A 21,065-nucleotide genomic window follows, 5' to 3' on the forward strand; every position below is an offset into this window, starting at 1 on the left:
GCTCACCTAAACTTAGAATCATTTCAGACATCCTGTATAAAATAAAAAGCTGAATGTAAATGCTGTACACAGGTTGAGGTACAGTGTTTTGGCTTTGTACTCTTAACTGCCTACCAAAGTGATGCTTTGTAGCCTTACTCAGGTCTCCAAAGAGAAAAACTGCTTTCAGAAATGTTATTTAATCTTTTTATAATTCCATCAGTTTTCTCTCCATGTGCTTACTTCCTTGGTTTGGCATCTGCTCAGTTCTTAAGTCAAGCATGGAAATAATTGTGCCAAGTGTAAATTGAAAACATTTGATAACACTTAGATGTCCTTATACTGCTTTTTGTCTGCAAAATTAGCTAACTGTAATTTTTAATGTTATTCATTTTTCCTTCAGACTCATTGAAAGTCAGTTAATTCATCTTTGGAAATGGAGGTGAAAATCAGCTTTAAGTGCACAGAACTGTACTGACAAAGGTGATCTCATCATGTAAAAGTGTGATTTATTTTAGAGAGCTTCGGTGTCCATAGTCAGGGTTTTCAGAACAACCAGCGACATCCAAATACTTCTGCAATTACCACCCAAACAGTTGAACCGAATGAGACCCTGGGGACTAACTTGGCTCATAACTGGAGCTGCTGACAGCATGACAAGCCTTGCTGCAGGGGGATAGGACCTGCCCCCTCCTGCCCTGGTTCTTCCCGAGGGACAGTGTCCCCACGCCTGAGCAATGGCCATGTGCAGCCCAGTCTGGTCACACCAGTTACCAAGGCAGCAGTAATCCCCAAAAGCCTTTTTCCCCTCAGGAGCAGCAGATGTCCCTGCTGACTGCTCAGGGGAGGTGGGTTAGACATTTGGCAGCGTGGCAGAGCAGTGACTGGGGACACTCATGGTTGTTATTACACTGTTCTTCTGCCAACATTTTACAGAATCCATCAAAACCACAAAAAGGAGTTTACACTTCAGGGAGGACCTACAGTACTTGTTTCTTGTTGAATGTTTTTTCAAACAGCTACAGACTACTGCTGTAACAGCTCTTTAGTCTTTAGAACTGCTTTTCTCACTTGTGTTTAACATGTGAAACATCCCAGCTCCAGTATTTCTTTTTTGAAGTGTAGTAACAATCACAACAATGGAGCAAACTGGAAGGTCTTGATATGCACAATTTTATATCTGCTTGCAGTTGAAAAGGTAATTTGCTGAGCTCTTGTCTTCATAGCTTCTTGACTATTTGAAAGATCTTTAGAATTTTTCAATACAAAAGATACATCATTACTAAAATCAGTATGAAAGCAAGAGGATGCAAGGCAAGCAAAACTGTATTTCCTTACTTATGGAGGAGATGTTAACCTCCATTATTACTCCTTAACAAGCAGTTCTATGAGGTATGCATACCTCTTATTGCTGCCAAAGAGTTCAAGTCAATGAACTGAAATCCATGTGGATTTCCTGATGGTTTTTTCCCCCCCATCCCTAAAGGCTTATGGAATGATAAACAGATCAAAGAATGGTCATGGAATGGTTGGGTTGGAAAGGACCTTAAAGATCATCTCATTCCAACCCCCTCTGCCATGTTCTCACTAGACCAGGTGGCTCAGACTCCCATCCAGCCTGGCCTTGCTTTGGAGTACATTTAGTTCTAGAACATTCAGGTCTTGTGCCTCAGGTACAGACACATTTGCAAAGCAGCAGTTTATATTTGTAAGTGTACATATAAAAAGCAAACAAACAGCTAGTTATATGTAGCTAATCTTTCACTGCTCACTTCAGCTTCTTGCTCACATAAACATCTTCATGGAAAACTCCACAATAAAGAGCTTTCTGTCTATTCACAAATCTCACTCCACAGTGGAGGCAGCAGCTCTTCAGATCAGTAGCCACAGTGATTCTGGGAAACAGTTTAAGACAAACTGTTGAAAGTAAAAATGCATTTGCCATAATCTCCTCAGATTTTCTCTGGTGTACCAATGGCACTAGAAGATAATTGCACCTGAAATTTCCAGACCATGGCATTAGGAAAGCATCTCACAGTATAGTCATCACCCAAAAATGTTTTTATATATGTACTGGATGGCAGTTAGGGGCTTTGGGATTCACTCAGGATAGATGGAATAACTTCACTGTAAATCTAACACATCACTATCAGCCTCTGATCACAGTCTTGAAATGGGAGATGAGCAGGCTCCTCCCAGGCTGCTCATGTGAAGTCACACTTGTACCTTGTTACTTGTACAGTCTTGCCCTGGCTTAGAGGCAGGAATGCTGAGCCCCACTTCCAGCAAGTGTGCAGGACAGATTTGTCACCTGACCACAGACTCTGGCCCAGAGGCTGCTCCAAGTCAGCTCCCTCCTGCTGGTTCCTTCTGATGCTCAGTTAATGGGAAGGGAGAGGAAGAAGCAGATGGAAAAAGTCTTCACACATTCTCAATCACTGAAAGAAGAGACACTGAAAAGTGCTTGCTTGATATATCTACAAAACATCATTAAGATAAAAATGGTAATAACAACTCCAGCCAGCCTGCTGAGTTGTGTAACTGAAGTGTGCAGCAAATTTCCAAGCAGTGACCTCCCCTGGTGCCCTCTTTCTGGACCTTACTGTCACACATACTCTGCTCTCTAGCAAGGTCAGGATGTGTCTCATGGTTTAAAATATAAATTACATGGGTGTGTGATGTGGTGTAAGAGCACCTGTCCATTTTCTGAGTTATGGGGAGTCCCTAGAGCACATCCCATGTTGCAGAAGTGGTGAGGAGAGGAGCCCTGACAGCTGAAACACAAACACTGGGTTTAGTGACAAAGGCTGCTCCCTCCCAGAACACCTCCCTGCGATGTGGGGACTGCAGACCAGCCCAAGAGCAGAGCTGTCCCTTGGAGCCAGAGCCCTCCTTTGGACAGGGCTGAGTCACTCTTGGGGACTGTCATGGAGATCTCTAAGAGAGCCCTTTTGGCTCCTGTAGCCATTCCAGCTTAGCACCCAGAGGAGGCTGGCAGCTGCCTCAGGTCCAGAGGAGGCCTGATGTATTTAATTTCTTTAATTGTAAGGCTGGACACCCCTTTTCCTGTGAATCAGGGGGTCTGAGACCACCCTCCCTGTTGAGGAACAGCTGCCCAAATGAGGGTTCCCTTCTTCTAAATGAAAAATGTGAAAGGCAGTAGTGGCAGAGAAGTAAATTCAGGACAACTTTGACCACCACCCAGTATCCAAACTGTGAAGAACTAATTTATCTGTAGAAATATTTTGTAGGGTCTGAACATTTATTTCCAAAAAGGGTAGATTTAAAGGAAAAAAATACACTTGAGTGTTCTTTCCAGCATCAGTGAACTGGTATGAATTTGCTGTCTGATGGCACAGAAGGGGAAAGAGCTGCTCAGCAATACTTTTCAGAGCTGTTAGGTGTCTCACCAGTCCTAATATATAATACAAGTTCATTTATATTATAAAAAGAATTACTTGCATTGCTTCCTTCTTACCAGCAATTTACATGTCAGCAGGCAGACAAAGATGTATTCATTGCATGGCAATGGTATCACAGAGTGCCCTTGTTCAGGTGGCACCTTGAGCTCTCAAAATCCCTGACAAGAGATTGCTTTCTGAATTAAACCTTCTTCACATCTCCACCTTTGCCACCAACTCCAGGATGTTTCAAGGGTCAGTTTGTCCTTATTAGGTTATTATCCTTCTCTTTCTCCCACCTTGGAGTGATCTTTGTCTGGGCCTGATCAGTCAAAATGCAAGAGGCTCATACTCAATTGCAGATTTGAGCAGAAACTCAACCACAACAATTTATGTAAAGAAGCGTCTTCCTGGTACTGCATTCCTGTGACCCAACCACACCTCTGCCCTTCTGAGGAGCTTACAAAACCAGGAACCTGCTTAACAAGTTCACATCAGCCTTTTATTACCCACAAGCAAAGACAGTTCCCCCTTGTACTTGCTACAATTCAGTTCTTCCCACCTCCTGTCCTCGGGCATTATGTGCTCCTTGCTCTTCCAACTCTGCCAACTCACTTTTTAACTCACACCAAGCAGAGACCATTCTTTGGATCACTTTATCCAGGCAACTTGCTTCACTCCTGAAGTGCTCACTCCCCACGAATCTCATGACCTGAGTTATGAGTAATTTTTTGATTAACATTTATAAAATCCAGTGTACAAGTGCTTTTTCAGAAGAGCCTGATGGTATGGGCCACTCACATCCATGGGAAAGGTAACCTTAGATTCCCTGCTGGAGTTCACAGGGATGGCTATTGTAGCTTTTGTTGTCTCTAATGAAACAGATCAGAAGCTACATTACTATTTTTTAACAAAACTGCCAGCCTTTCACTGGTGGGTTCTGTGACCAGATACCATAGTGACATGTGGAATTAGAATGTACCAGGCCCAGCCTTCCTTCACTCACAGCAAATAGTGTTCAGTGCAGGCAAGACTGAAACCCTAAGATGAGAAGTGAGTGCACTGGGCAGGGCTGATAAAATGTGTAATTGACATTACCAAGTTAAATATTCACCATCAAGAATATACATTTTGGAGATGCAGCAAATAAAAGAACAGCTACAGCCAATGGACACCAGAGCTGGCATGTTTCCTCACAAGGTTTGTTTCTTCTTCCTGCCAGCTTCTCCAGGCTCACTTGAACAATGAATATACCATTTAAAGTGAAAACAGCAAGAAAGCAAATAAAAATTTGAACAAATGTAGCAAAAGACTTGAAAACACTCTGATTATGAACCTGATGGGGTTTCTTGGTCCATTTAACATTAGGGCAGAGATGTAATAGGTGGAATATATACTGGGATGGAACCACACACCAGGTGTCATCTGGTGAAGAGCAGAGTTAAGCAAGCAGAAAAGCTCAGCAGTCTTTGATACTCCATGTTTGAAAAATGGGATCATCTTTGATCCAAGTCTGGCTCTTCTTTTGACTTGACAGCCAAGCTCTCTGTGAAGTTGTGGCACTACCTACCCAACAGATCAATTCTTTACCTGCCTGTGATCTTTTATATTAAGGACTGTAACTCTGTGGATGAAAGTAAGAATTATAGATGTGAAAGACAAGTTCCACCTCACCTGAAATCTGTGGAGCTCAGTCACAGTGGGGCAGAGCTAAGCCCTGTCCCTACGAGTGCCCCAGAGCTGCAAACACAACACACAACCCATGGATGAATACCTGCATTGAGCTCACCACAGCTGTTCACATGCACAGGGGATGTAACTTGGCAGGATTTGAGCCAAAATGCAAAACTGATTTCTTACCTTGGCTTCACTACGGTGCTTAATGCAGACAAAATACAATTTCAGAAGCAAAAGTGAAGTTTTTAAAGAAACCGACTGTTACAGCAACTACAACTCAATAGAACGGCAAACAAGATTTTATTTACTCACTGCTTTAAGGCTGCATATTCTAAGCTTTTGCCATGTGGTCTTAGAAGTGATGAAGTGAAGCATTTGGTACAGATCTTGAGGATATGACAGCATTGCAGCCAAGAAAACAGTTATTTTCTAGTTCTGTTTGACCCAACACCTGACAAACCTGTGTTTTCATTAAGTACACGCATGGAAATGGTTGGGAAAAGTCACATCAGAGAGCCTGGGCTATTACTGGATTTAATTAAGCCTGTTACTAAGCACTTCACAGCCTTGCTGTTTTAAAGGCTTTAGACACTCCAGGGCTCCAGAGCAGTCAGTGTGCTCTGCTGGCTGCTCCCAGCTATGCTCAGTCCTGGGTTCATGTGTTCCATGCATTTAGCCTTGCTCCTCAGCCCACACAGGACAACCTCCTTTAGGAGCTGTTTCAGCTTCTCAAGAGCTGAAGAGCATTTTGAGCTTGTGAGAAAGGCTGTGCTTTGGCAATGGGCTGTAGGAATTGTGACTTGTTTGTTTATACTGCAGAGATGTTACTACTGCCTCAAGCCTTGAGAAAATTCTCAAAGCCTGATTTGTGTGCCATTGTATCTGGTTGTTCAGTTCCATTGTCTGAAGTCCTTAAGTCCATAACTGCTTGTTCCTCCTCAAAATTCCCTTTTCAATGCAATATTCATTGCCTTCTTTCCCCAGTCCAACCCCATCTTCCCTCCCCATCTTCCCTTTCTCTGGTGTCAGGGCTATGCTGCAGGCAAGAGCTTTGTGTTTGGGTGCTTCCCAACAGTCTGACCTGCAGCTCCAAGCAACTGCTCCAGCACACAGGGTTATCACACTGCCCAGTCACTGCATTGCACTTGATCTCACTCATTCTTTTAGAGATTTATCTCCAAAGAAACCCAATCCAAGATTCCAATATACAAAACCCCAGAGGCAATTCCTCGAGATTTTAATTGTTCTGCCCAGTTCCCGAGTTAGAAACTTCTTTTGAGGAAAATTACATGTAAACACAGCAGGTTTTCCTAGCAGATAAGAAACAAAAATGCTGGTGTAAGGCTCTAGTTACTACCAAAATAGAATGTTACCTGTCAAATCAATGCACAACCTTAAATATGCTGAGTAACAGAGATAAGCAATGGTATTAGTAGAGGTCAGCTTTCTTCTGAGCCTTGAGAACTCACATTTCTAAACCACAGAGAACTCATTCTTTTCATGTGATAATTCACTGCATGATTTAATTAAATATTAATATCGTTAGAAAAAAATAATAAATTGTATATTACTGCTTCTTGCTACAGTGATCAAGTCCATGCCTGAAAAGCTGCACTTCAGAGATGAAAGTTGCAGATTGCTTTCAGAAAAAGTAACATGTAAGACTGGAACTAAATAGGATTCATTTCAATATATGCACAAAATGACTTTAGTGATAACTGGCAAACCAATGTCATGCTTAAACCCTTTTAGACTCCATTTCAAACAAACCACAAGTGAAGATCTAGGGGTTTTTTTGGATGAAGCTGTTAAGAAGATAATATTTCAAAGTTATGATGTGAAACTCCTGAGAGTGAAGCACCCAGAGCTGCAGTTATTTCTGCACCACCACCACCAGCAGATAGCCAAAGTAATGACATTGGGCAGGTTTCACCTTGCTCTTCAAACTGCCAGCTTATCTGAAATACAATAGGTGAAAATGTAAAACTCATAGCAGGGAACAGCAAGTTGTGAATCAGCTCTGCCAAAAGAAACAGAAATCCATACTGGACAATTGCAGTTTTATAGCAAAGGCTACAACCCTTCTCTGAGGTTTCTTCAGTGACAAACAGCCTGGAATATGATCCACATCTGTGTAAAGCAAAGAGGGGGAAAAAAATATGAACCTGGATGTCCTTTAATTAAACATAACAAGATGGCCTGTATGTAGTGCACAGATTTGGGACAGCCTTTGCTGTTAAGTGAAATTCATCTGTGAAAACCAGAAAATCTACTACCTGCACAGATTTGTGTTTTATTGGTGGACAAATATGGAAGGGATCCTTGAAAAGTACATCCAGAACATATTTGGAAATTTTCTTATTTAACTTTTTTCCCCGAATGTTCCAATGATTTGGTGCTGACAGCCCATCTTGCCTTACAAATCCACAGGAGCTCTGTAAGAGTGAAAGTCTGAGCTAATCATCTGCAACATGAGGGGAGGAAGACAAAGTTCAGGCCAGCCTTATTCTGCCAACTGCAGAACATTCCAGCTGTCTGAGCTGTTTACAAGTCAGGAATATAGTTGATATAGATTATCCCAGATGGCACATATCATTGAATTATTTATTTTTAAATGAGTAACTGCAAAACTACATCCATGGGAAGTATTTATAGTGCACACAGTTCTTTGAAAGAGCTTCCCAGCTTGGCAGTCTGTCACATGCACAAAGCACATGGTGATTAAATTCAGAGTCAGAGTCAGTAATTGCCAGTTCCATCCCTTCAGGGTTACAACAGAGCTGCTATCGGGCATTTGCTCTCTACTAGCAGAGACACTCAAGGTACAAGCAGCACATCAGACAATGTTCCCAACTCAAGTTCACATTAATATAGTTTCACTACCCAAAATGAACATTTTCTTCTAAACATTCTTCTTTGCTTCTCTGGCATTCTTGCTAGCCAGAACTTTTAAAGTAGTTACTAAAAATAAGGTTCTGAGTGTCAGTGTTCTGTTCAAGTATGAGATCTGTAAGCTAAGCCAGACTGCCATCCTTCACTGAGTTACACTTGGCTTTTGGACACAGTTTTCTTTCCTAACAGTAAAAACACCCAGAGTGAGATTTTTACTTTCTTTAATTTAAAGATTGTATTACAGAAAAGTTTATGTAAGGAATCCTTATAAGGATTAACTCTTGACATAATATATTGCCAAGATACAGTGTAGCTGCAAGGGCTCCAGGTGAACCTTCATATAAGTTGCTTTCTTACATACACAGTCGCTGAACAACAGAAATTGTATTCCCCATCTGTAAGAGAACACAGTGGTATTGAACAGTCCTTTTAGCAGTGTGTTCTGGTTTTCCCAAATTAGAAACACGCCCTAGTAAAACTGTAAAATTCTACTACACAGGAAGGTGATAGAGATGAACTTTCGAAAGATTGCAACTGATGAAACACTAAAATGAAAACTAAGAAGTGTTGATTATGTGAAATGGTTTCTCTTTTACTGGCAGGTCAAATATACTAAGAAACGTACAAATCTTTTTGATAATCTAATTCCAGATGAACTCAAAACACTGAAGAAACATACACAGGCTAAGAGAATTCAATACTGTTCCAAGGCACTTACTGAATCTCCGTGACCAGATGAAAACCAGAACAAATCAGGTCTGACAATTAAACAGTATATAATATAAAAATAACCTTTTGCTTACAATTTACAAAATGCATTACAATCTTAATCTCTGCTAACCTGCAATTCTGGCTGTGTGTGTCCAGCAATTTTTGTAAAAAACCCCAGAAACTATTTTCTAAAACTTCAGGGCAAATAACTTACAAATAAGGTACACAAAAAATTTAGATCATGCAGAGATTTCTTACATCTTCTGTTAATATTTTATGATTGCAACTTTATCAAATTATATACTTACTTGCCCTGTACATATACAAAATAATGCATACATGGTAATCAAATGTTAGCAAAAAGTAGTCCATAAACACAATCTGTCCAAAGTATTACTATATTAACATATGTCTACAAGCAGCGTGTAACAGGGTTAAAAGACATTAAGGCAATAATACTTGAAGTTACAAAATAAATCATATGTAATACTTTCTCCTAAGTGTAGTAAGGCAGGTAGATGGCCCCAGCAAAAGGTTGTTGTAATACTGGAATCCACTGTTGTGAACCATGTGGCAGGCTTTGCGTGGGATGCACTGCAAGGATGTACCATTGACAGTTAGATCTACACTGCCCTGTGTTAGTTGCCCCCCAGGAAAGTGGAACTCTATTTCTCTAGCTCTCAGTGGCACTTGAGTTTTCCAGTATAATTTATTGATAGTATGTCCATTGCTTCTTGGATCATGTCCATTCTGAGGGTGGCTCTCTTGGTCCCCTGGGCTTTGCACAGCGGTTACCAAAACCTAAGGAAAGAAATGTATTTAATACTTCTGTCTGCTGGGACAACATAGGCTCACAAAGGCTGGCAGCAGTCAGAAGAGCACTGAGACACAGCTTCAGCTCTTACAGAATAGAAAACAACTTTGTAATACAAGGAATGCACTCTGGCCATAGGAAATACAGATATGAAGAATTTGGATACCATTGTAGTTCAGTACTTAAACCTCACTGGAAAGTACTTTGCATTAAATACAGCATTTGTTATATTTTTTCCCCTCCTTTTCTGCATACCTAAGCTGTTATCAGGTATTATGTCTGGAAGTTTTCAAAAATTTACAAAACTTTACAAAAATTATAACCCATTTGACAAATTCTATATTTTATACACTTAAAGTTTTTTTCAAAGTGTAACATTCTTTAATCATTTATTCTGGGGAAAACTTCTTCAGCACTGCTGAAGAGACTAGGCAGGTTTATTTGTCTGGTTCTGTACCTCAGTGAGTTGGAGGTGGCAGCAGTAGCAGCTATCCAAACCAGTACTGATAGCCAATCCCCTATTTAAGTTATCTAGTGATTATATTTTGAAAGAATTGTAATTACCAATATCTGTTACTTCTGCAGGAAATTCTGAAATTTGACCTCTTGTGTCAGTGGAACCAGAGAAAGGAATCTGAGGTAAAATGTCAGTTGGTGTTTTGTTGCTTCGTTCAGGACGATCTAGAAAACACACAGACCCCTCACTGTCACATCCACTCAGTCACCACTGTGGCAATGCCACTTGTTATTACACTCCAGAAAACAACTGGCAGCAAATATTATTTACAAAAACAAAGCTTTGAAAGACAATTTCTCATTTCCTAAAAGCAAAACTTGAAAATTGTTTATGAAGTAAATGTTCAGTGACAGCAACATATTCCTGCTTTCCATATCTGGATTATTATTTTGTATTAGTTTGTATGGATACTGAAATCCCACATAGCATCTATTTATAGCAAAAGCTCACAGTGCCATTTAATACATCAACATAAAGGTTTCAGTTCATGTTTTTTCTAAACTAAGGGTGCATACACATCATAAGTAACAATATATTTAGTATAATATAAGTATATTTGACAATATATTTAGATACCTTCAGAGCAAACATCAAATTCAGGCAAATTGTTCATTAGGAAAAATGTATTTTGGAAAAAAAAATATTAGAAAAGCTTCCACCACTTACCAGGTAGTACAGGTGAAGTTGTTTTCAAACCCTGTTAATGAGAGAGATATAAAATAATTACACAAACCACTTCCAGAAAACTAAAAGAAAGACAGAAATGTAAGATTATGAAAACATCACCAAAAATCATAATATTCATGGAAATACTAATTTACCTCTACATTTTTGACTTGACTCAACATTGATAAAAATGCTATAGTAGTTAGTATGAGAATTTACAATTAGAACCTTAGCATTTAATAAAAATTTGAAAACATGACACTGCAACTTATTTGCAAATTTAGGTAGATTGGTTCTCACACTACATTTACAGTGCCTGAAAATTCACATGTCTTTTTTGTCATATTTTTAAGAGAGATATTGGGAGCACATGAAAAAGGGACAAATGTAAAAAGGACTTATGTGCTTTTAAAGTTTTGCCAACTGTTCATGCAGGATGACTCTTAGCTGGATGAGAGAAAAGTGAAATCTGATGGGCAAAAGTGGTTTAAAATAAATATGGACACAAGGAAAAACCATTTTCAGGCAGCAAAACAGGTTGCCCATAAGAAGTGTCCATCCCTGGAGGTTCTCAAGACCCAGCTGGAAAAATCTCTGACTAGCCTGGAGCGAGGCCCTGCAGAAGTTTAGATGAGAGTCTGCTGTTCCCTTCCAGTTTGAATTGGCCTAAGATCTATAAAGGGCAGACAGCAAGCTCCCTAAAAGCAGCAGATTTACACTCTTAAGGCCATAGTTTAACATATATTTAGGAGTGCTCCTTTTAAAAACACTGCTGACCTTGGAAAAACAGATCATTTATTGGAAAGAAAACATACTCTTCACATCAATTCAGCAGCTCAGGCAGAGGAAAACCTGGCCAGCTGTAGATGACCAACAGCTGCAACTCCTCACAAGAATGGATTTCACTTCTAGTTGCAGCTCCCGAGCAGAGCGGAGCTGAGTGATGAGCACAGACTTGTCAGCCGCACTTACAGGGGAGGCTGTTTGCTCAGGCTGCTGCTGCTCCCGCAGCGCGCTCCGCTCCGACCGCGCCGGCACCGCTGCCTTCAGCGAGGGCGTGCCTGGGGAGAAGGAACTCAGCTCAGCACGCTGCTCATCTCCTCAGGATGAGCCGTCCATGCACACCGTTGGAAATGTGCTCTAAACCTCTAAACTTTTTTTATTTTTTAAAGATTAAATGCCTGTAAAAACATGAAAATCTCTTTACATGAAAAGTGCTCCAGAAAAGGCAAAATGCCACAATATAACTCAAAGCACAAGAGTACTGTGCTTGCATTGTGGGTGTCATTTTGTTCCTTTGGAGGCTCCTAATCAACAGGGAATTGGCTTCATTTTCAAAAACAATTTAGAACTTCTGTTACATCAGCTGGGCAGTAATAGTATGTGTTTTACAGATCTCCTAAGTAAACATCCAAGTCAGGACAGCCACACCTGTCCTTTACTGACATTGTGCAAAAAGACAAACAAAATGAAAGTGGTTTTAGTGATTCCAGTCCTGGAGAGAGATTTTTAAAGAAAAGAGCTTTGTTCCTTGTGTGGTCACAGAAAAGCAACAGGTCCATAATAGCCAAAGGCTCACTTTGACTCTGAACTACCTATGCTTATACTGCTCAAAGAACACATTTACAAAACTTCAGCATTTTCATGCTGAAAATATTTAGATTAACTACTTGGGCCACATTTTTTTAAATTTCAAAATGACACTAAACAAAAGTGTCAGTAAACTATATAATTTTAGCTTTTCTGCAAAGTACCAAGCATCAACCTAATTTATCACTTCAATTCATCTGTTTTGGATTCTGCCATTGCCAGCTTGATGAATGAACTATGACAATGGAGCACATCATCTGTGTCAGCTATCTCTTGCAGTTACCCTTTTGACACAGTCAAAGAGTGAACTACATAAAACTTGACTAACTGGGCTTGTTCACTACATGCAGTGCAGAATGAAGTGTCATCATCTTTCCTTTGCCCAAGAAAGGGGGATCAGATAAACACAGTTCATGTGCACACCCACTCCCTACCTGGGAGCAGTAGGAACTAAAATAGCTGGGAAATTCCCTAACCACACTGCATTTTCCCACTGTATCATCTCATTTCCATACCCTGCAGACTGAAAACCAGCTTTACTAATATTGGAGTCCCCAATTACTTCAATATCATATAACACCATAGTCAGAAAATGAAAAATAATTTCTCTGTGTTCAAGGGTGTGCAAAAGTTAAATCCCAAAATAAGCCACTGCACATGCTAGATTTCATTCCATTTTATAAATTACTCCAACAGACTAACCAAAAATCAAGGGTACTCAAATACAACACTGACATGCTCTTCACATTTCATCTCCAATTATCAGCAAACATCAAAAACTCACTCTGTTCACTTGCTACTACAAATGATTCTGGTGTTCTTTCTGGGAGCGGGGGAGAGGAATCTTCACTAGCATCAGCATCTAAATCAAATATGACATTTAGATAAGTTAAAATACATAGATTTTTCTCCTAGAATTTTAGAAGTTGATATTTTCATATATGCAGTAATCTTAAACTTGGTATAGTATTTAAAGCAAAATAAAAATTTGCTCCAAGTATTATAAAACATTTTGGTTTACCACACTAACACTGTGGAGCAACTTCATCTACCAACATTAACTTCACATTAAGGGCATAGGATCAGTCTGTGTGTTATGCAAGCAAGAAAACAAAAACATTTTCAATCTAAATAACATGGAGGAAAAAAACCCCTCAGTAACTCAAATGAATACTTTTTGTTCATTCTTTCAGGTCTCAGTTTTGCTTACCAAGTCCATGTTGAGGCCCACTGGCTCCCACACCACAGTTAAACAGCCTGGTGCAAGGTTCACTAGGCCAAAGGGTAAACAGGAGCCAGAGATGGCTCCTGTTGGTGCCAGTACCACATCCTGTCCCCAGCCTGTTCCCTCTCACCTCCCAGGAGTGTACTAACACAAGCCATTCTGGCAGCAAAAGCCCCTCTCTGACCTGCTAAGAAATTTGGAGTGGTAATTAAAGGTTTAAAACAATTTAAAGTAGCTGCTGCCATAAGCAATCTCATCTGACAACTGTACTCTGCACAGGATTCAGAAACACAAAAGACAAAGACACATTTTAACTAATAAAGCCATGAAGCTTGAGCTGCCAGCATCCCCAGCTGCTGCAGGGACAGAATTCCATCAAGTTGTACAAGCCATCATTTTCCAAGTGACTTCTGAGGCCTGCTCCATCTCAAGTTTACCAAAGAGTACAAGAAAACCTTCATTAACAGAAAGGGCCTCTATAAAACCATCAAATAAAGTCACCATGGACATGCACTAACTGAAAGTGAGTTTTTAGGGTTTTGTTTCGGTGTTGTTTCTGTTTTATTGTTCTCTCTGTTTTTTTCTTTTCCTTTTGCCTCAGGGTACAACTACTTTTCACTTCATTTGAATGAAAAAGGATTTAACCGTGTGGTAAGATCGTGCACACAGCAGTTCTGGTTAGGCAATCAGGGTGCTGCTGAGTTCACAGACAAGTTTCACTGGTGATGGCAGCCACATTCCCAGCTTCAGACAGAAGAGTCCTGAGCCAGTATGAAAATGAGAAAGCCACTGTAAACAGGGTTTAGGATCACTGGGGCAAAGCCATCTAACCCTATCTTCTGGAGTGCCAGAGGGATTACAAAACCTACAGCCAGAATGTAAAATGGGAAGTGTTCACTATCAAACAAACGGAGAAGAGATACACCCTTATTAACAAGATAAGAAAAATTAATGTTAGAATTTTAATCAATTCCTGTGAAATCATCAACATACCAGCAGCACAAGGGCTGTACTGTTAGTTCAAGACGTTTCTGACACACAGTTACATAAAACAAATCTAGAGTGACATTTCTCCAATTCTTTATCATATTTATGACATATCACTTATTTTATTTGCATGTTCTTACAGCATCTACATCATGAGATGCACAGAGAAATTATAATTTCCAAACAGCGACAAACAATGATTGCTCTGGGAAAGAAGAAAAAAGTTCTGGCTAAAAGGAAAAATACAATAGCCTGCAAATCTATGAAACAGATCCAAGGAGGACTTCTTGCAAAGTTGAAATAATTACGACAAAAGGACTTTGTCAGCTTTGCAGAGCATCTTTTAAGTCACAGTGTTAAAGATATACAGGTATGTGCAAGTATTGCCCTGTGTTTACACAATCTAAACCAAAATCTATAGATCTATAGGTACAGGTATAGATCTATATAGATATAGATCTATACGAAGATCTACAGAAACAGATTGTTTTAAGGCTGCAAAACAGTTCATCTCTGGATATATGACTTTTGGTGAACATTCAGTTCACAAAGCCAGAATTTTTAATTCAGCTGGTTCTGCATCTTGCATCACACACTGAGCCCCATTTCACTTCAGAAAATCATGAAGTCTGCACAGACTCCTGAGGTGAGGCCATCATGTCAGCAGCTCCAAGCACAGCAGTCTGAGCTGGATCCAGAGGTTCATGTTCTTCCTTCAGCTCCACAGATTTACTTCTTGTTTTGTTGGGCTTTGCACAAGCAGCTGCCAAGGCCTGATCTCTTCTTCCCTGCTCTGTCCTCCATCTGCTCTAAGTGAGCCAGCCTGACTGAAATCTGCACCTGCATGTTTTGGGACCGTTCTGCCTTCAAAACATGATGTTCTAACTTGCAAACGTTCACAAAAAAAAAAACTGAAAAAAGTAGTAAAATATAGAAATCCACTAATTAATTTTCAAAATGCTAATAAAAGAATAACTTGGATTTTTAGATAAACAGCTGTATTAGCTTGTCACCCCCAGCCATGTACAGAAAAAGAGGAAAGCACAGCTAAATATTTACAACATCATTAAAGCGCAGGAGCCAAATCATGAACAACTTCAAAGGCCAATGCAGTGAATGAGGTTACATCTCCATTTTTAGGAACAGCACATCAACCAATAAGCATGAAATTGTTATGTATTTGCACAAGCCTGTTGAAAATGCTTTGACTAGTTAACCCCCAATTATTATAGACACTTCCATGAAACTGGGCATAGAGAAAAAATATGCACCAAATAATAACACAGAAACCTACAATTACATACAAACCTACAGGAATGCATTATAAATAAAGCATTAAACAAATGCTCACAATAAAGCTCACAGTACAGCTTCTGAAGCAGCTAATCATGGTCTGTAGTACTTTATACCAAAAATAGCTCACATGCAAACTGAAAGCTGTCAGGAAAAGAGCTGTGCCCTCTCTGAAGCTGCCAAACTACACTGATTAAATTTACATTTAGAAAATTGCATTGCAAAGAAATTTATGTCATCCAGCTCTACAGATGCAGCTAGATAAAGAGCAGCACTTCTGAACCTCAGTGAAACCTACCTTTGCCATCTTCAGAGCATGTTACAGCTGTTAAGTCTTGCCTAGCAATAGACATTGGCAGTACTTTTCTGGCAGCAATGTTTTCAGTGTTAGTGGCAGCAGAGACCGTGGCACTTGCCGTTGACACGTTGGACGCGCTTTTGCTCGTGGCTCTGTCGAAGTCCAGCTCATCCGAGTCAGAATCATCTGCATGGAGGGGGTTAGTGAAACAGAGGGGGGCTCGAACACAAACAGGAGTATGATCAACAGGATCACTGCAAGGATGCTCAGCTGGGCTGTTGGATACTAGAGAGAGAGTCTGAACACTGTGACACAAGGCATCTGAAGACAACTCTTCAGACACGGAGGTTCTTTCAGGCCCCTGCAGTGCCCACGTGGCGTGTCCCTTTTCTGTCAGAGGCAGACGGTCTGGTCTGGGTGGGGCATCAGACACCTGCTGACTCTGCACACCTTCTGGGGAAGGTATTAAGGCTGTGTTAGACTGTGACACGCTGTACTCCATACATGAGTTTTGAGAAGCATCTACAAACGAATCCCCTGAAATCTGTTCCTGTGGCTTAAAGCTCTTATCAATTACACAGGATGACACAGGCTTAATTTTAATTGCATGTCCCCTGTTCAACAGGGAGTTGCCATCAAAGCTTCGTGGTCCCTCCTGCAGGGGGACCCTCTTGATCTCAAAGCTTAGGTTGCGCTCCAGCCTCTTCTCTGTGTGTTCGCTGGGTTCGTTCTTCCCTGAATGTTCTGTGGATTTATTGTAATTCTCGTTGAGGTCTGTGGAGTGCTCTGATGAAACCATGTGCAAAACTGGCTTTGGATGGTATCTGTCATTGTCCTGCCACACCGTAGTGACTGTTGGATAAGCTGATGGGGGAGATGGTGTCAGGATTGGTGGTACTGGCTGAGGCTCTGGAGGCTGCAAGATTTCTTCTTTAGCATCTCCTTCTACAAGGCAACTGCAAAACAACCAAGACACAATTGTCTAAATTTTCTGCATTTTGACAAGATTTTAGCTATTTATCCATCTCCCACTGCAGTAGTTAATGCTGTAACACCAATATCAAACTCCACACAGAGCTTCCATTGCACACAGAAAATGGTTATAGAATATGACTAGTGAGGAATTAAGTCAACACCCTCAAAATGTCTTTCAGAATATCACAAGGACATTCATCAGGCCACAACTAATCCTCACTAATAGTTCAAAGATTGCTCACATCCTTTCCCAGAAGCATTTTGCAAAGACATTGTAAGACAGGCCCTCTTGTGGCAGCATTTCACTACATTTTTCCTTAAGTGGCTCTGAGAAACTTGACATATGGAATTCAAATTTCAGTAAAGCCAAGAAAGATTTCTTAAAAAAAAAAAAAAATCCTTACAGCCCACTTAACATTGAATATCTTCCTTCAATTTTATTTTTCTGTACATGCTCAAGAGGATTTTATTTTTATGTTTGTATATTTGATAATCTTGGCTTAGTTGCAAACCAAATTTAGTCGACATGAGGTATATACAACATAAAAAGTAATTCCAGTAGAATTTATGATCCGAATTACAGTGCATATTAGTGAAACCACAGCACTTATAACTGCAGTTCATCTCAAGCTACTTAGAAGGAGAAGTTCTTCAAGCATATGGTCAGATTAGATGCAGAGTTGTTGACTACAAACATCTAGCACACCTGATGAAGGCAGTTTTATAATTTCCATTCCTTTAAACATCCAGGATGAACTGGACAAGCTTAAGAGCTGGGCCCATGGGAACACCATCAGGTTCAATAAAGCCAAGTGCAAGGTGCTGCACCTGGGTTGGGGCAATTCCCAGCATCCATCCAGACTGGGAGCAGCCCTGTGGAGAAGGAAAGGGGGCTGGTGGAGAGAGGCTGGACATGACCCTGCAGTGTGCAGAAACCAGCCCACAGTCCAAAAACCAACCGTGTCCTGGGCTGCACCCAAAGCAGCATGGACAGCACATAGGAGGGAATTCTGCTCTGCCCCTCTCTGCTCTCGTGAGACCCTCCAGCATAAGAAGGACAAGATTGCACAAGAACTCTGTCTACAAGAGAAAGGACAGGCTCTCATTATTTTCTACATGCCACATAATAGCAAAATCAAAGTACTGCTTTGGCTCCCCTATTTTCAAACCATGCCTAAGAAGGACTCAGCAAGTGCACACTTGAGATTATCATGACAAATAGGAAAAAATCCCAAAACAAAAAAAGCCCAAAGACTGTTTCATAACTGAGTCTTGTAGAGCACTAAAAGCATTCCTGACTTGGGACAGGCTACAGCATGTGTTTCATCCTTGTGACTTTAACACCAAGGTACAGCAGAATGGGTTGCAGAACTAAAATCTTTATATAAGAGATTCCATGGTAAAGAGAATCATTTGGATTCTCAGTTTGTGAAAATCCAAACCCCTGAAGTACTGCAACAGCTTCCAAATGATCTTCTACAAGTTCCTGTATCTTTGTATCTGGAAAAGCCCAGGTCCCCTTGCAGTCCTGGGTGATCTCTTCCATTCTCTGCCTGATTCCTGTCACAGAGTTGTGCCACAAATTCCTTCTCTTCCTCTCCTCCCTGCACTTGTATATTGCTGGTTTTCTTTACATTAAAACAGAAGAAATACAATCATGTCTAAGCAATTTAACTGAAGTAATTTGGGAATTCTTGCCTCTAGTTGTTGAAAAATTAATAAGGTTGAGAATAAGTTGTTTGCCTGAATTAGTAAAGGAAAGACAGTAAAAAAAAAAAAAAAAGACAGTAAAGAAAGTAAAGATAAAATGAGGGGGCATTAATCTTGCTCCAATTTAATACACACCAAGGACAAGAGAATTCCCTCCTCTGTTCCAAATGGGGAGAGGAACACAGGGAGGCAGACAGTGAGTGCACTTGCACAAATGTTTACATGCCCCCTTTTACCAGCAGTGGTGTTCATCAGTAATCTCCACTAAATCCTCCTACTGAAAATCATGGTTTTCCCTTATTGACCTGATTTTCCTGACCCAGAGTTATTTGCAATCAGCAAAATTAATTCCTTATCTGGCACAGACCTAACATTATGCATTACAATTAGCTAAAGGAGCAAATTAGCATTCAACTAGATATAACAAGGATATAGGTCCACAATACCAGTCAAAATTCATGAGGTTCTTCACCAATTACTGGTCAATAAAATCACTCTACCCTTTGAGTTTACCCTCTGGTAAACAGAGCCTCAAACAGTTCTCAGATGTATCCATAGAACTGATGATAAAGGAAATGTTGCACAAATCAGCAGCCCAAAAGTTGATTAAACACCTTCCTCCTACACATCTCAGCAGTACTACTACAATGTTCCCCATTACATCTGAAGTTAAATGTCACTTCTTCATTTTTAGATGAGAGCTTACAGTGAAGAAATGAGAAATTATTTATCAAAATAATTCTTTGCCTTATTAATATTGAAGGGTATCTGTCCTCAGCAACTGAGATGTCCAAATAGCATCTAATGTATTTTTTCTCTTTAAATTAGGAAATAAATCCCAATAGGCAACATTTTCCCATTTTACTGACATTTTTAATATTACAATTTCACACGTTCTGCATTGCCAATGATGTTTCTGCTCATTTTCACACTGCAGAAATATAAGGATATGAACACATTCAGGAGATCTCTGTTTGGCAGTAGCTTTTTCTAAAAGTCTTGTGAATCTTGGGCATTTTGGGCTGCTGCATAATGCTGTCTTTGGGCATGTCCTTCAGCAGCTGTGCTCCACAGACATTTCTGCCCCCAGAGGCAGAAAAATATCTGAAAATGAGCTACTAATACTCAAAAACAACAGGAGACAGTAAGACCAGATTGATTTAAAGTACCAGGAAACTCACAGAAAGCTCATGAAAGAGATATTGAGACAGAAAAGAGTCAGTGAAGCAAAGAAAGCCAGGCCATTCAAGTAAGAGAAGCTTCCCTATATTGTACCTTTAAATAAACACATAGGGTTGCAAAACCTCATGGTGTGATAAAAAAATAGAAAACTTTGTCATGACTCAGCCTTCAAGTGCCTCCTCAGATCCAAATGCTCCTGATAACCTTGGAATGGCACTGCCTTGGCACTGCCTCATTTACAGCTGGAAATGGAATTGCCCTGGGTGGTTGAGGCAGCCTTTTCATACACTCATTGCCACACAACTGAGGCAGTGCCCCAGTGCCTTCTCAGGTGTCAGGTAAACCATGGATTAGGCAAGAACACCTTTTTACAATTATTTCTCATAGTAACAATTACACAAAATTTGTCAAAAGTACTATAACTTGTCCGAAAAAAAACCTTCCCACAGCTTTCAAAAAATGTATACAAGAAAAACAAGCCATTTATTGCTTTCTGCAATACATTATAAATTTTCACAATGTTTTAAAATCTAATCCATTCTACTCCTAATGGAAAAGAGCTACATGGAAAAGGCTGAAACTGCACACAATGGGTTCAGATTTAAATGAAACTTGGCCAGTGTTGAAAAGAAAAAAAGCCTTAAGTAATCCATGGTTATTCTATGCAGCATACTGTAGGATGTTTCAAATAAAAGAGAGTGATGCCAAGGTCATGGAATGCAGCTGATATGAACAACCAAAAATAGATACCAAGCTCTACATCCTCCCTCATTAAAATAGGAAAAATAAACTCAACATAAGCAGGCTGAAGCTAGACAACCACATTATTCTACTTTAGCATTAAATCACTCCCATCCACATGAAAGAAAAGCAACAGTCCAGGTAAGTGAAGCTGCTGCAAAAGTACTACAAAAATTAATGTAAAAGTACAATGAATTAATAAAAATAACCAGCTGGTGAATTTATCTCTTAAAATTTACTTGAGGCTTTTTGTTTTTTTAATTGTGGCATACATGCTAGAGACAGTTTACTAAGAAGGAACAGCCATCAATGAGTTTTGTCTTAGTTTTGTAGGAAACAGAGATGGTTTGCAGGGCTTGAAATGAAACAGAGTAACACATAACCCTGGAAATGTATTTACCATCATT

General features: G+C 40.0%; 1 protein-coding gene across 8 annotated transcripts in view; it reads right to left on the reverse strand.

Annotated features, from left to right (window-relative positions):
• Positions 1-8,153: 8,153 nt before the first annotated feature.
• Positions 8,154-21,065, reverse strand: part of PTPN12 (protein tyrosine phosphatase non-receptor type 12) — a 69,679-nt gene continuing 56,767 nt past the window's right edge. The window contains exons 13-18 of one of the 8 annotated variants that reach the window (XM_059471886.1): positions 16,051-17,006; positions 13,032-13,109; positions 11,630-11,718; positions 10,658-10,688; positions 10,039-10,155; positions 8,154-9,461 (exon numbers count right to left, since the gene is read on the reverse strand). In XM_059471886.1, the coding sequence (XP_059327869.1) occupies positions 9,400-9,461; positions 10,039-10,155; positions 10,658-10,688; positions 11,630-11,718; positions 13,032-13,109; positions 16,051-17,006 (1,333 nt within the window). In that variant the 3' untranslated portion in view covers positions 8,154-9,399. Of the gene's footprint in view, positions 9,462-10,038; positions 10,156-10,657; positions 10,689-11,629; positions 11,719-13,031; positions 13,110-13,131; positions 15,371-16,050; positions 17,007-21,065 lie in introns of those variants that run through there. The other 7 variants (XR_009418467.1, XM_059471887.1, XM_059471888.1 and 4 more) reach the window with 7 other exon arrangements.

The sequence above is a fragment of the Ammospiza nelsoni genome, chromosome 5 (assembly GCF_027579445.1).
Source record: "Ammospiza nelsoni isolate bAmmNel1 chromosome 5, bAmmNel1.pri, whole genome shotgun sequence".
NCBI lineage: Eukaryota > Metazoa > Chordata > Aves > Passeriformes > Passerellidae > Ammospiza > Ammospiza nelsoni.